This window comes from Taudactylus pleione, unplaced genomic scaffold (assembly GCF_031769625.1).
Source record: "Taudactylus pleione unplaced genomic scaffold, aTauple2 ptg000400l, whole genome shotgun sequence".
In the NCBI taxonomy this organism is placed as follows: Eukaryota; Metazoa; Chordata; class Amphibia; order Anura; family Myobatrachidae; genus Taudactylus; species Taudactylus pleione.
Window position 1 is genome coordinate 6,749,217 of NW_028284802.1, and position 15,541 is coordinate 6,764,757.

Genomic DNA, 15,541 nt, shown 5'->3' on the forward strand with positions numbered 1-15,541 from the left:
TTAGCAGGCACTCGCTATTTTGCGAGCACACGATTTCTGACCGCACTGACTGGTTGGCGCATGCGCATTACGACCCATACGCATGCGCACATTTGCGAACATCGCTCGGAGCGAACGAGCGGCCGCTTACGAGCGGCTCTGAATCAGGCCCTAAGTACAGGGAGACCCTACGTCATTTTTTCCCAGTACTTAGTGAACCAGAACTGTGTTTCAGTAGTCCGGGGGCTGGTTCTGATTTAGGGGGTGACCTCACGTTTTTTTTATTTAACTCTTTAAATAATTTTTTACAGGCAGATACATGCAGGCATCTCACTGATGTCTGCATATATCTGTGTGATAACGAACTGCTCAACCTGAAAGTGAAAGCATGAAGCAGTTCATGTGTCGGGGATTTGCAGTTTGTTTTGAAGGGTGATTTGCCGTTTGATTTAGACATGAACTTGCCAAATCGAACAGCAAATCACTCTTCAAAACCGACTCAAATCGAATTTGTTTTGCAAATCGCAAAACAAATCGACTCATAGTAAATGCAGTAAAAAAAACGGTTTTTACTGCATGCGATTTGAGTCGATTTGAGAAGTGCTAAATCACTCCTCAAATCGTGCTGCAAATTGACCTTTAGTAAATTTACACCTTAGAAGTCAAACATTTGTGAGTTTCCTGGAAATTCCGTGATTGTAGCCAAGTGTACAAGATCAGACATACAAAAGTGACGCATGTTATAAAGGTGATTCAAATGTTCCCTCTCATTACTAGTTTAAGACATAACAAGGTATCCAGGCAGTTTGTTTAGGAGATTGGATTCTTTACACCATGAGCATTTTTCAGGTGGATCGGCAACCTAGGCACAGATTGTTTTACAGGAAAGGTCCAGGAGTTGTAAATATAAGCCTTGAAATATGCAAGTGGACAAGTACAGATGTCTCCTCATACACTGTTGCTCAAGTCATGCTAAATAGCCCCTCACAGCGTTCCAGGACATGTGCATCTTATTATATAATAAAACGACTGGCGACAAAACTACTTTGCACCGATGAATTTGTCTGTCGCTTTATAATGTAGCTGACCAGAGTCCCACATCGGCTCCGGTGTCTGCGCCTGTAAAAACACCTGGAAAATGGCCTCTGCGGCCATTTTCCTATAATTTGCGCATTCGCAGTACAGAGAAAATGGCCGCCGCGGCCATTTTCCTGGTGGCCTGTATATGCGCTATAGACTCTGGGCAGCCAGCCAGCCAGCCGCTGGACGGAGAGTAGGGGGCCCGTGTCGGAGACTGCACACGGGCCCCCTCCTCTCTAGAAACGCCCCTGATTGGACCAGTGCTTTGGAACATATTAACTTATAAAGTGAGAACCCGGCCCCGCCACCGAAGTAGCCAGCTGCAGCTCCTCTCCAGGCTTCTTCTGGAGAGGGGATGAAAACAGGCAAGTATGGACTGACCCTCAGGTTACTCTACTCAGGATGTCTGAGTAAATCACAGCCCCAGCCTCTCCCACGCCCATGCACAAGTCCATGTCAGAGTGTCCCCCCAGCCAACCTCCTGCCAGCTGGACACTGCGACTCACAGGTGAGACAGTGCCTGAAAAGTGGGACTGTCCCTCTGAAATCAGGATAGTTGGGACTCGGGAGGTATGGTGAAGGTCTACAGACAAGGTTGGCCAGTGCTGATTTGCGGCTCTTGATAGTTTATACCAAGAAAGCGTCATAATACTTGGGTGACACTGTTTTTTTTTTTTTTTTTTTTGGGGGGGGGGTTCAATGTATTCCCCGGAAGCGGATACAGGGGTATATTTACTAAAGGTTGATTTTAATCGATTTTTATCATTAAAATCAATGAATATTGATCAACATCGATATTGTGTCTCTGGGGCTAAATCACACATTTACTAACAGACAATTTTTGATTTGGTTTTTTAAGGATTAGTTAATGTGTGATTTAGCCCCAGAAACCCAACATCGATGTTCCATTTTTTTCAACAATTTAAAATGGTTCAAAATCGATGAAAAAGCGAAAATATATTGTAAAAAAAATAAAAAAAGTGGTGTCATCAAATAGCCCCCAAAACACTGATCTCCTATCGCTGCTCATCTGATCGATGCCCAGCACCAGCACCCCCAGCTGTACTGGCCGGCAGCACTACGCTGTAGCTGTTCCTGCATCTCCAGGCAAGCAGCCTCCCTGGGCAGCTGGCATTCTCCCATTGATAAATGGGCACCTGTGACTTTCAAAGTACAGGAATTTCCCCCTTTTCATCTATCCGGGCAGTTGTGTAATCCCCCTCCACCCCTCCTCTCTGTAAACATCTATTGTGAAACAGGACTGTTTATTTTTTCATTAACAGGAATTTACCTCATCCTCCCCTCCCAAAATTCACTTGTCCACCACCCCCTCTTATACACACAGTCCCTGATCGCTCACAGGTATACGGACGTCTCTGATCACAGGAGGAGAGGGGTGCGGACAGCTAGGGGTTTGTGAGAGATCGGATACACTGTGCAGGATGTTACCTCTGATTCTCCTCATACAAATAGCAGGTAAGTAACACAGTGATGTGTCCTGTGCAGAAATGATTGTGTCATTGCTGCATCACAAATGCTTAAGTTATTTGTAATAGGTCTGATCCATCTGTTTGTCCTACAGTCACCTACCTATATATTTCCAGTGTTACACCTGAACCCTTCATTCCTCAGTATCCAACCACCAACCTTTCCACACTGCGGTGCTCTTTCCTAGATATCTGTATAGCCCTCTATGACCTGTACCCTCTATTTTCTGTATACTTAAGGATCATACACACTAGACGATGTGCTGAACGATATTGGTGAAAGATATTGGACCTCATTCAGAGTCTCTCGCAAGCGGCCGCTCGCTCGTACGTGGCCGATGTTAACAGACCATGCATGCGTGCACTTCGTTATGTGCATACGAGTCCTTGCGATCACAGAATCCGTCGCTTGTACGGCTTGCGAGCAGGAAGTGACCCCCGGTAGTTGATTGACAGGAAAGGCCGATTGTGGGTGGTAAGAGGGGAAGGTGCTTGTGAACGGGGGAGTGGTTGTGCGAACGTAGGCGTGTCAGGCCACCAATACGCCGTTTAAAGGGCGTGCATAATTTACAAGTAGCGTCATGGTACACGTCACCTGAATGTATTTCAGTCAGCGCTGATCGCAGTGCTTGCGGAAGGCTAAGGTGACCCCAAGGGCTGCGAGCAGCGCCGATGGCTCTCGATGGTCACGATTAATCCTTCATTTCCCGGAGATGACGTCTGTTACGAGCGGCAAGGGGGCGTCTTTAGACACTTGCGAGCGCACTTTGCTGTAGCTCGCTAAAACATAGTGGGCGTCCTTACGAGACGCAGTGCGAGCACTTCATTACAATATCCGGCCCCTTTTTGCCAGCGAGCGATCGCATCTTGCGAGAGACTCTGAATGAGGTCCATTGTGTGTATACACTGAACGATATCGTTCAGTGACGTTATCCTGCCACATCTCTGAACAGGCACTTTCTGACGATATCGTCAAATTGGCCTGTATGTTTGAACGACAGCAAACATCGTTAAGGACCCGCGGGAGCGTGCATTGTTGGTCGTTCACTGCATACACACTGAATGATATGAACGATATATCATTGAACGATATCGGTATCGTCCATATCGTTAAATAAAATCATCTAGTGTGTATGCGGCTTTAGACCCTTCTCTTTCTTCACTTTTACATATACTGTGTATATTCATCTCAACTCTCTGCACCTCATTCTTTCTAATTGTCATATGACCTACCCTCAGGGGTGCCGAGAGGAAGGGGGGTGGCGGAGACTATTTACCCGGGCCCAGGCTTGATGGAGGTGGACAGGGGGCCTTGGTCCACCACTTGCAGGGGGAGGGGGAGATCACACCAACTGCACCAACAAACCTGATTACAATGAAAAAGCCAGATCCACATAAAATAGGTATTATGGTGATACAAGTACCAGAACACTTGAGCAGTTCATATGGGGAAGCCTTCACTGCCGTCAGGGTTTTCGCCAGTGATCACAGCGTTAGAGGGGGAGATAATGTAAATCAGAAGATTGTGCTCACCTGCCATACACAGGTTTCTTCGCGTCGCCTCTGATTGTCTGCCAGCAGGACTTCATTTCCTTCAGCAGAAGAGAAGGAGGATGGTAGGGGATGAAGAAGGGAGAAGTGGTTGGTGAAAGGCACAGGGAAGGTGTGAAGGTGGCTGGTGGGGGAACAGGGAAAAAAATGGGTGGTGGGGACACAGGAAAAAGGCGGTTGCTGGGGGATAAATGTTAAAATTAGGTGGGGTGGGACAGATATAATAAGAGTAATAATAGGAGGCACAGGCAAAGATGATACAGAGAAACACTGAGAATGCGGGGCCATGGAGACATACACACTGGTGACTGGGGGGGGGGGGGTCAGGGAGACATACACACTGGTGACTGGGGGGGGACAGGGAGAGACATATACACTGGACTGGGGGGGGGGGTCAGGGAGACATACACACTGGTGACTGGGGGGGACAGGGAGAGTCAAATACACTGGACTGGGGGGGTCAGGGAGACATACACTGGTGACTGGGGGGGTCAGGGAGACATACACACTGGTGACTGGGGGGGGGCAGGGAGAGACATACACACTGGTGACTGGGGGGGGGATCAGGGAGACATACACACTGGTGACTGGGGGGGGGGCAGGGAGAGACATACACACTAGACTGGGGGGGGATCAGGGAGACATACACACTGGTGACTGGGGTGGGCAGGGGGAGACATACACACTAGACTGGGGGGGTCAGGGAGACATACACACTGGTGACTGGGGGGGTGCAGTGAGAGACATATGCACTGGACTGGGGGGGGGTCAGGGAGACATACACACTGGTGACTGGAGGGGGAATTGGGGGGGGGCATAAGACATACACACTGGTGACTGGTGGGGAGGAAGATACAGGGGCCTATTCATCATACCTAAACTTTACCAGGAGGTAATTAGGTTTAGAACTCGCATGGAGTTCTAAACCTAATTACCAGAGAAATTCATCATTCCTCCTCTCCATAACTATCTATTCCGAAAAGCTGTCATTTTTGTGATGACAGCTTTTCATTAAATAAATACTTTCCCCTCTCTACACTAAGTTACCGCAGCTGTAATCTGTGCTGCGCATGCGCTGTTACATTCACAAAAGCGGCGTATGCGCAGCACTGATTACAGCTGCGGTAATTGTGTCACACTGGTGGAATCATACTCACCGGTCTAAAGAGCGTGGCCAGCTGTGGGTCCTGAATGGAGGAGCCCATCATTACCCGCTGTCCCGCCGTCCTGGGGCTAAAGGTGAGGGACCGGGCACAATGTATCACTGTGCAAACGCCGCCTCCAACTCTCTGTCATTGCTGGCGGTTCCATGCATGCCACACCCCCACCTGGAAGCTGCAATGTCCACTTGCTTCAGACCAGGGTGTGATTCTCCCCCAGCCCCCATGCCCGCCCACCTGTGACTCACAGGGTGGGTTTTGATTAATCGCTTTAAAAATAACAACTTTTCTTTTTGTGCTGGGGGCCCGGCTGACAGGAGCTTCCAGAACGCCATTCCTGATCACATAATTTTTCAGAAGACCTTAAGGAACGGCGCTCCAGTACATTCTGGCTGAAAAATAGCCCTGAGCATATCAATAGTAAAAATGGACAGTAGAGGGATTCACAGATCATCCTGGGTGTGATAACTATTTACACATTGTTTGGTGTATTTGCTAAAGGGAGAAAAGGCTATAAAAGGGTAGACCATGCAATTTGCTGAGTTTCTCTAGTAACAGCTGACCCATGCAAAGCACGGGGGACCCTATCTAACCTGGGCTGCCCCAATCCTCCTTTCTCAGGATGGAAACAGCAGAAAATAGATTTTTTTTGTTTGTATTTTATTTACTTATTTATTAGTATTTTTTTTTATTTTTTATCTTTACATATATTTTGAATTTGAGGCTTCAAGTTCCACTGTGCATGTGTGATGGGTCAGGTACGCTCAGAGGTGTCCAGTTTGGCCAGACAGCGAAGTATCACTCAGCTGCTCGGATATCATTTTGCATCCATCAATGATTTCTATATCTGCGTTGTAATTGCTGCATATTGATAAGTAGGGGCCCCTGGGCCTTATTAAGGCATTTATTATTTATTTGGGATTTTCTCTGATAAACATGAAATCTCTTTGCATTGGTTGGCTCCGATTTATCAGATTTTTTTTTTTTAGTTTTCTATTTATTTATTTTTTTACATATTTTTCCATATTTATTGACGAGCACAAGTCTTTCTGGTCTGTCTTCTCATAGCGGTAAGAGGACTTGGCCAGTACCTGCTCCATACTCGTCTACTCTACTGGAATGGCCGGGAGGCTCCCGGCTGCCCGAAAGACAATTCAAGTATCCCGGAGGCTTCTTTGTAAATACTGCGCATTTGCCGCCTGCTACCCCCCTCTTCCCGTGATGACCCCCTGTGATTCCTCCCCTCTCCCCTGCTTAGCTAGCACTTACCAGCACAGTGATCCGGTATGCTCCTCTATGACTCTGGGCAGCTGATTACTGGGATCCTCCTCTGTGACCCCTGGTCAGATGCTGGCATCTCAGTTTACAACATAGAGCAGCTGACTGGGGATCACAGAGCAGGATCCCGGCGATCAACTGACTGGAGTCACAGAGGAGCTCGCCGGTCCCCTGGGTGTAGTAGTGTATTTTTGTCTTTAAATATAGGTAAGGTAAGTAGCGGGTTAGGGTTAGGGGGAGGATTAGGTTAGGCGCTAGGGGGTGGTTAGGGATAGGCACTAATGGGGAGGTTAGGTTTAGGCAGCAGGGAGGGAGGGTTAGGGGTAGGATGAGGGTTACTATACCTACCGACAGGTATAGGGATCCTAAACCTGTCCTGAGTGCTGGCATCTCGTACCCAACCCATTTAGACACACAAGGCTGATGACAAGCAACGGCTCCCAGTTCTGGCTGTCAGAGCAAGAGTCAGTGAAACGGGGGAAAGCTGTAATAGCGCCATCTCCAGGTGTTATGGGAAATGGGATCCGCATACTAACAAAATGTGATAATAATAGGGCTTGGAGGAGAATTTTGCGAATTCTCCTACAATTGCCTCTTAGTACATTGAGGCAGGGCCGGTGCAAGGTTTCCTGACACCCTAGGCAAAACGTCAGCCTGCCCTCCTCCCCCTCCCCCACCACGTCAATGGCACTTCCCAGCCAGTAAAGTGAAAATGTGGCATCTTATACTGCAAGTAACCCCCCACACAGGGGCGTATCTATAATGGGTGCAGGGTGTGCGGGGAACACGGGCCCCTGGGTCCAGCGGGGCCCCACACCGCACACCCTGGACCCATAATATTACTTACCTCTCCGGAGTCCCATGTCGTCGCGGGGGTTTGGCGCTGTAAAACGACTGGAAAATGGCAGCGGCGTTTGCGCATGCGCAGTACAGGGTGACCTGTGCATTCATTATGGACTCTGGACACACTCTAGTGCCCAGAGTCTATAACGCCAGTGCTGGCCGCGCACAACTCAGTGCACTGCCGGCCGGAGAGGAGGGGGCCTGTGTCGGAGACTGCACACGGGCCCCCTCCTCTCTAGAAACGCCCCTGCCCCCACACCAATTACCCACTTCCTAACACACACAGCTAAATCTCCCCTCCTACCACATGCATGACACACAGCCAGATACAGCTTGCCTGATATGCTACAGGTGCCTTGCCTTCAGATGTCCGGACCAGAGAGGAGGAGCACTGTGCACCGATGAGGATTAACTGAGCAGTGAAAGGCCCATGGGAGCTGCCACTGGCTACAAGGTTGTTCAGAGCTCCACTTACACACACACACACACACACACACACACACCCGTATTAGAAGCGAAAAGTCAGTTTCGGCAATACTTATTCGCCAATGATGTCATTTTCGCCGGTTTCATTTATCCCCGTATTCAATTAGTCCGACTTTTTGCCGGTGCGAAAAGCCAATGAATCAGACCTGGCAAAAAAGTTTCGCCTATGAATAGGTGGCGAGAAAAAGTGAAGGATCGGGTGTTGGGGTGCAGACTTCCCAAAACCACCCTCCACCCTGGACAGCTCCCTAAAGGTAATCTGGGCCTGATTCAGAACCGCTCGCAAGCGGGTCGATGGTGGCCCAGTGCGCACGCGCGAACCCCGGAGCTCTATTAGAGCCAGAAACTCTCTGGGGCTTGCGGCCACGAGACCCTACCACAAGGGTCTCGTCGCAAGCCCGATGGTCGCGATGGTCTTGACCATCGCGACCATCATCCTGGTTGCTCGCATAATCTGTGGGTGGTAACCCACAGCTATGCGAGCGGCCAAGAGGTCGCAACTTAAAAACCAAGCGCCCGCCCTGATTCAGAGCGAGCGCTCGCTTTTTGCGAGCGCCTCTGAATCAGGGCCTCTGTGTGAGACATTTTATCAAAGTACCTTAGGACAACCCAAAAAGTACTTTCGTTTTGGGGGGCGAAAAAAAAACAAAGTTGGGGGACAAACTTGAAAACTAGACTCACGTGGGTTTTATGATTGCAAGTAGTTGCGGCAGGTGGATTTTTCAAGTTTTTTAAAACTTCATATTAGCAACTTTCAAATATACTTGCACCCATTTTCAAGTACCCCAAATGATGGGAATACTTATTTCTCCCCAAAAAAGTAGCAAAATGCTATTCTTCACCACTTGCTGAAAGACGCTAAATAGCTCCTATTGGGACCATTTAATAACCCCAAATACCTTTAGCAGGGCTATTTGGGGGTACCCATAGTGATCCCCCATGTTACTGCATCTTTTGGGGGGTGTCAGGATGATTTCCCCAAATCTGACAGAACTTTTCGCTGATTTTAGTTTCGCCGGGTCCCGTTTTTGCCGATTTGGAATTTAACACGGTGATGAGCGGGGACCAGCGCGATACTTTTTCGCACCCAAAACCAGCGATGACGGCAAAAAGTCCGTCAACGGACTTTTCGCTTCTAATTTAATATGGCCTAAATCGGTGGTGCAGCAACTGCGATGCATAGACGGGCAACAGTGAAGAGTGACTGACTCTTTTCTGCCAGGCAGCCCTGCTCCTCGCCTCTGAAAGGCAGAGGAGAAGCTAAGAGTATGAGCAAGCAGGCCAGGGGGCGAAGGGCGGCCGGGAGCCACAGTGATAACTCAGCGCTGACAGGCAGCACGGTGGAGTCAGTGGGAGAGGATACCAAGCACTGACATGACCAGTGCCCTGCTGGTGATGAGATGACTGCCAGCGGTCGCTGCGGATAGCTAGATACGCTCCGAGACTGCCAGCAGGCTAGGCAGAAAAAAAAAATTTGTAAAACAGAATCAGCGTCAGGCTGCGACACCCTCCAGTGCCTAATGGTGGCGCCGACCCTGCGTTTAGGGTGAAACTAAAATATTGTGAAAAGGGTGTAAAAACACCAGTTTTCACAATATTTTTGTAAAAATGATAGTAATAAATATGCCTGCTAGTGTCAATACGCCATATGAAGCGAGACGCACTCCGAGAGGTGTAGGCGTACTGTTTTTTTCATTTATTTCGCGTCTTATTCGCATCTGAGACGCAGCGAGATACCACAGTGTACTAAAGACACTAGGCTGTGACTTTATCATTCCTTCTGAATGTAATATTCTTTTTTTAAAAACCTTGTTAATGGCCGGGAAACATCAAGTTGCCACTTTCTGAATTCTGCCCAATGCCTCTAATCAGCTTCAAGTATTCCTCCATTATAGTAACACAGTCTCTCTCTTTACCCCTAGTGTCCATCACTGCGGCTGCAGCTGAATGTGACCTCAGAAAAGTGGCCATTCTTAATGGCACCTACACAGTAAGTGATGAAGGAAACGTTGGCAGTAAGGTGACGTACAGTTGTCCTAAGGGAAAGTACCCGTACCCTGCCCTCTCACGTGACTGCTTATCGAATGGCCGCTGGACAAAAGAAAATATAAATGCTGTATGCAAAGGTAACTGACCCCTATCCTGCCTGCTACTATGCTTTCACTCTCTCCTGCGCTGTGCGACTGCCTGCTCCTCCGTGTGCTCTGCCGGCTCTCTCCTGCGCTGTGCGACTGCCTGCTGCTCCTTATGCTCTGCCGGCTCTCTCCTGCGCTGTGCAACTGCCTGCTACTTATTATGCTCTGCCGGCTATCTCCTGCGCTGTGCGAATGCCTGCTCCTCCTTATGCTCTGCCGGTTCTCTTCTGCGCTGTGCGACTGTCTGCTCCTTCTTATGCTCTGCCAGCTCTCTCCTGCGCTGTGCGATTGACTGCTCCTCCTTATGCTCTGCCGGCTCTCTCCTGTGCTGTGCGACTGTCTACTCTTCCTTATGCTCTGCCGGCTCTCTCCTGCGCTGTGCGACTGCCTGCTCCTCCTTATGCTCTGCCAGCTCTCTCCTGCGCTGTGTGACTGCCTGCTCCTTATGCTTTGCCGGCTCTCTTCTGCGCTGTGCAACTGCCTGCTCCTCATTATACTCTGCCGACTCCCTCCTGCGCTATGCGACTGCCTGCTCCTCCTTATGCTCTGCCAGCTCTCTCCTGCGCTGTGCGACTGCCTGCTCCTTATTATGCTCTGCCGGCTCTCTCCTGCGCTGTGCGACTGCCTGCTCCTTATTACGCTCTGCCGGCTCTCTCCTGCGCTGTGCGAATGCCTGCTCCTCCTTATGCTCTGCCGGTTCTCTTCTGCGCTGTGCGACTGTCTGCTCCTTCTTATGCTCTGCCAGCTCTCTCCTGCGCTGTGCGATTGCCTGCTCCTCCTTATGCTCTGCCGGCTCTCTCCTGCGCTGTGCAACTGCCTGCTACTTATTATGCTCTGCCGGCTCTCTCCTGCGCTGTGTTTACTGCCTGCTCCTTATTATGTTCTGCTGGCTCTCTCCTGCGCTGTGCGACTGCCTGCTCCTCCTTATGCTCTGCCGGCTCTCTCCTGCGCTGTGCGACTGCCTGCTACTTATTATGCTCTGCCGGCTCTTTCCTGCGCTGTGTGACTGCCTGCTCCTTCTTATGCTCTGCCGGCTCTCTCCTGCGCTGTGCGACTGCCTGCTCCTCCTTATGCTCTGCTGGCTCTCTCCTGCTCTGTGCGACTGCCTGCTGCTCCTTATGCTCTGCCGGCTCTCTCCTGCGCTGTGCGACTGCCTGCTACTTATTATGCTCTGCCGACTCTCTCCTGCGCTGTGTTTACTGCCTGCTCCTTATTATGTTCTGTTGGTTCTCTCCTGCGCTGTGCGACTGCCTGCTCCTTATTATGCTCTGCTGGCTCTCTCCTGCGATGTGCGACTGCTTGCTACTTATTATGCTCTGCCGGCTCTCTCCTGTGCTGTGTTTACTGCCTGCTCCTTGTTATGCTCTGCCGGCTCTCTCCTGCGCTGTGCAACTGCCTGCTCCTCCTTATGCTCTGCTGGCTCTCTCCTGCGCTGTGCGATTGCCTGCTCCTTCTTATGCTCTGCTGGCTCTCTCCTGCGCTGTGCAACTACCTGCTCCTCCTTATGCTCTGCCGGCTCTCTTCTGCACTGTGCGACTGCCTGCTCCTCCTTATGCTCTGCCGGATCTCTCCTGCGCTGTGCGACTGCCTGCTCCTCCTTATGCTCTGCCGGCTCTCTCCTGCGCTGTGTTTACTGCCTGCTCCTTATTAAGTTCTGCTGGTTCTCTCCTGAGCTGTGCGACTGCCTGCTCCTCCTTATGCTCTGCCGGCTCTCTCCTGCACTGTGGGACTGCCTGCTACTTATTATGCTTTGTCGGCTCTCTCCTGCGCTGTGTTTACTGCCTGCTCCTTATTATGTTCTGCCGGCTCTCTCCTGCGCTGTACGACTGCTTGCTACTTATTATGCTCTGCCGGCTCTCTCCTGTGCTGTGTTTACTGCCTGCTCCTTATTATGCTCTGCCAGCTCTTTCCTGCGCTGTGCGACTGCTTGCTACTTATTATGCTCTGCCGGCTCTCTCCTGTGCTGTGTTTACTGCCTGCTCCTTATTATGCTCTGCCGGCTCTCTCCAGCGCTGTGCAACTGCCTGCTCCTCCTTATGCTCTGCCAGCTCTCTCCTGCGCTGTGCGACTGCCTGCTCCTTATTATGCTCTGCAGGCTCTCTCCTGCGCTGTGCGAATGCCTGCTCCTCCTTATGCTCTGCCGGTTCTCTCCTGCGCTATGCGACTGTCTGCTCCTTCTTATGCTCTGCCAGCTCTCTCCTGCGCTGTGCGACTGCCTGCTACTTATTATGCTCTGCCGGCTCTCTCCTGCGCTGTGCAACTGCCTGCTACTTATTATACTCTGCCGGCTATCTCCTGCGCTGTGTTTACTGCCTGCTCCTTATTATGTTCTGCTGGCTCTCTCCTGCGCTGTGCGACTGCCTGTTCCTTATTATGCTCTGCTGGCTCTCTCCTGCGCTGTGCGACTGCCTGCTCCTTCTTATGCTCTGCTGGCTCTCTCCTGCGCTGTGCAACTACCTGCTCCTCCTTATGCTCTGCCGGCTCTCTCCTGCACTGTGCGACTGCCTGCTCCTCCTTATGCTCTGCCGGATCTCTCCTGCGCTGTGCGACTGCCTGCTCCTTCTTATGCTCTGCCGGCTCTCTCCTGCGCTGTGTTTACTGCCTGCTCCTTATTATGTTCTGCTGGTTCTCTCCTGCGCTGTGCGACTGCCTGCTCCTCCTTATGCTCTGCCGGCTTTCTCCTGCACTGTGCGACTGCCTGCTCATTCTTATGCTCTGCCGGCTCTCTCTTGCGCTGTGCAACTACCTGCTCCTCCTTATGCTCTGCTGGCTCTCTCCTGCGCTGTGCGACTACCTGCTCCTCCTTATGCTCTGCTGGCTCTCTCCTGCACTGTGCGACTGCTTGCTACTTATTATGCTCTGTCGGCTCTCTCCTGCGCTGTGTTTACTGCCTGCTCCTTATTATGCTCTGCCGGCTCTCTCCTGCGCTGTGCGACGGCTTGCTATTTATTATGCTCTGTCGGCTATCTTCTGTGCTGTGTTTACTGCCTGTTTCTTATTATGCTCTGCCAGTTCTTTCCTGCGCTGTGCGACTGCTTGCTCTTATTATGCTCTGCTAGCTCTCTCCTGTGCTGTGTTTTCTGCCTGCTCCTTATTATGCTCTGCCAGCTCTCTCCTGTGCTGTGCGACTGCCTGCTCCTCCTTATGCTCTGCTGGCTCTCTCCTGTGCGACTGCCTGCTCCTTCTTATGCCCTGCCGGCTCTCTCCTGCGCTGTGCAACTACCTGCTCCTCCTTATGCTCTGCTGGCTCTCTCCTGTGCTGTGCGACTGCCTGCTACTTATTATGCTCTGCTGGCTCTCTCCTGCGCTGTGCGACTGCCTGCTCCTTCTTATGCTCTGCCGGCTCTCTCCTGCGCTGTGCAACTACCTGCTCCTCCTTATGCTCTGCAGGCTCTCTCCTGCGCTGTGCGACTGCCTGCTCCTTCTTATGCCCTGCCGGCTCTCTCCTGCGCTGTGCAACTACCTGCTCCTCCTTATGCTCTGCTGTCTCTCTCCTGCGCTGTGCGACTGCCTGCTACTTATTATGCTCTGCTGGCTCTCTCCTGCGCTGTGCGACTGCCTGCTCCTTCTTATGCTCTGCCGGCTCTCTCCTGCGCTGTGCAACTACCTGCTCCTCCTTATGCTCTGCTGGCTCTCTCCTGCGCTATGCGACTGCCTGCTACTTATTATGCTCTGCTGGCTCTCTCCTGTGCTGTGCGACTGCCTGCTCCTCCTTATGCTCTGCTGGCTCTCTCCTGTGCTGTGCGATTGCCTGCTACTTATTATGCTCTGCCGGCTCTCTCCTGCGCTGTGTGACTGCCTGCTCCTCCTTATACTCTGCTGGCTCTCTCCTGCGCTGTGTGACTGCCTGCTCCTTCTTATGCTCTGCCGGCTCTGTCCTGCGCTGTGTGACTGCCTGCTCCTTCTTATGCTCTGCCGGCTCTCTCCTGCACTGTGCAACTACCTGCTCCTCCTTATGCTATGCCGGCTCTCTCCTGCGCTGTGTGACTGCCTGCTCCTTCTTATGCTCTGCCGGCTCTCTCCTGCGCTGTGCGACTGCCTGCTCCTTATTAAGCTCTGCCCGCTCTCTCCTGCGCTGTGCAACTGCCTGCTCCTCCTTATACTCTGCTGGCTCTCTCCTGCGCTGTGTGACTGCCTGCTCCGCCTTATACTCTGCCGCCTCTCTCCTGCGCTGTGCGACTGCCTGCTCCTTCTTATGCTCTGCCGGCTCTCTCCTGCGCTGTGCGACTGCCTGCTCCTTCTTATGCTCTGCCGGCTCTCTCCTGCGCTGTGCGACTGCCAGCTCCTTCTTATGCTCTGCCGGCTCTCTCCTGCGCTGTGCGACTGCCTGCTCCTTCTTATGCTCTGCCGGCTCTCTCCTGCGCTGTGCAACTACCTGCTCCTCCTTATGCTCTGCCGGCTCTCTCCTGCGCTGTGCGACTGCCTGCTCCTCCTTATGCTCTGCCGTCTCTTTCCTGCACTGTGTGACTGCCTGCTCCTTCTTATGCTCTGCTGGCTCTCTCCTGCGCTGTGTGACTGCCTGCTCCTTCTTATGCCCTGCCGGCTCTCTCCTGCGCTGTGTGACTGTCTGCTCCTTATGCTCTGCCGGCTCTTTCCTGCGCTGTGTGACTGCCTGCTCCTTCTTATGCTCTGCCTGGTCTTTCCTGCGCTGTGTGACTGCCTGCTCCTTCTTATGCTCTGCCGGCTCTCTCCTGCACTGTGCGACTGCCTGCTCCTTCTTATGCTCTGCTGGCTCTCTCCTGCAGTGTGTGACTGCCTGCTCCTTTTTATGCCCTGCCGGCTCTCTCCTGCGCTATGTGACTGTCTGCTCCTTATGCTCTGTCGGCTCTTTCCTGCGCTGTGTGACTGCCTGCTCCTCCTTATGCTCTGCCAGCTCTTTCCTGCCCTGTGTGACTGCATGCTTCTTATTAGTTCTGCTGGCTCTCTCCTTCGCTGTGCGACTGCCTGCTCCTCCTTATGCTCTGCCGGCTCTCTCCTGCGTTGTGCGACTGCCTGCTCCTTATTATGCTCTGCTGGCTCTCTCCTGCGCTGTGCGACTGCCTGCTCCTCCTTATGCTCTGCCGGCTCTCTCCTGCGCTGTGCGACTGCCTGCTACTTATTATGCTCTGCCGGCTCTCTCCTGCGCTGTGCGACTGCCTGCTGCTCCTTATGCTCTGCTGGCTCTCTCCTGCGCTGTGCGACTGCCTGCTACTTATTATGCTCTGCCTGCTCTCTCCTGCGCTGTGTGACTGCCTGCTCCTCCTTATGCTCTGCCGACTCTTTCCTGCGCAGTGCGACTGCCTGCTACTTATTATGCTCTGCCGGCTCTCTCCTGCGCTGTGCGACTGCCTGCTACTTATTATGCTCTGCTGGCTCTCTCCTGCGCTGTGCGACTGCCTGCTCCTCCTTATGCTCTGCTGGCTCTCTCCTGCGCTGTGCGACTGCCTGCTCCTTATTATGCTCTGCTGGCTCTCTCCTGCGCTGTGCGACTGCCTGCTCCTCCTTATGCTCTGCCGGCTCTCTCCTGTGCTGTGCGATTCCCTGCTCCTCCTTATGCTCTGCC

General features: G+C 52.0%; 1 protein-coding gene across 1 annotated transcript in view; it reads left to right on the forward strand.

Annotated features, from left to right (window-relative positions):
* Window positions 1–2,370: 2,370 nt before the first annotated feature.
* Window positions 2,371–15,541, forward strand: part of LOC148506618 (complement factor B-like) — a 139,621-nt gene continuing 126,450 nt past the window's right edge. Inside the window, exons 1-2 of the mRNA XM_088446702.1 lie at window positions 2,371–2,535; window positions 9,787–9,990. Coding sequence (XP_088302828.1) covers window positions 2,502–2,535; window positions 9,787–9,990 — 238 coding nt within the window. The 5' untranslated portion in view covers window positions 2,371–2,501. The remainder of the gene's footprint in view (window positions 2,536–9,786; window positions 9,991–15,541) is intronic.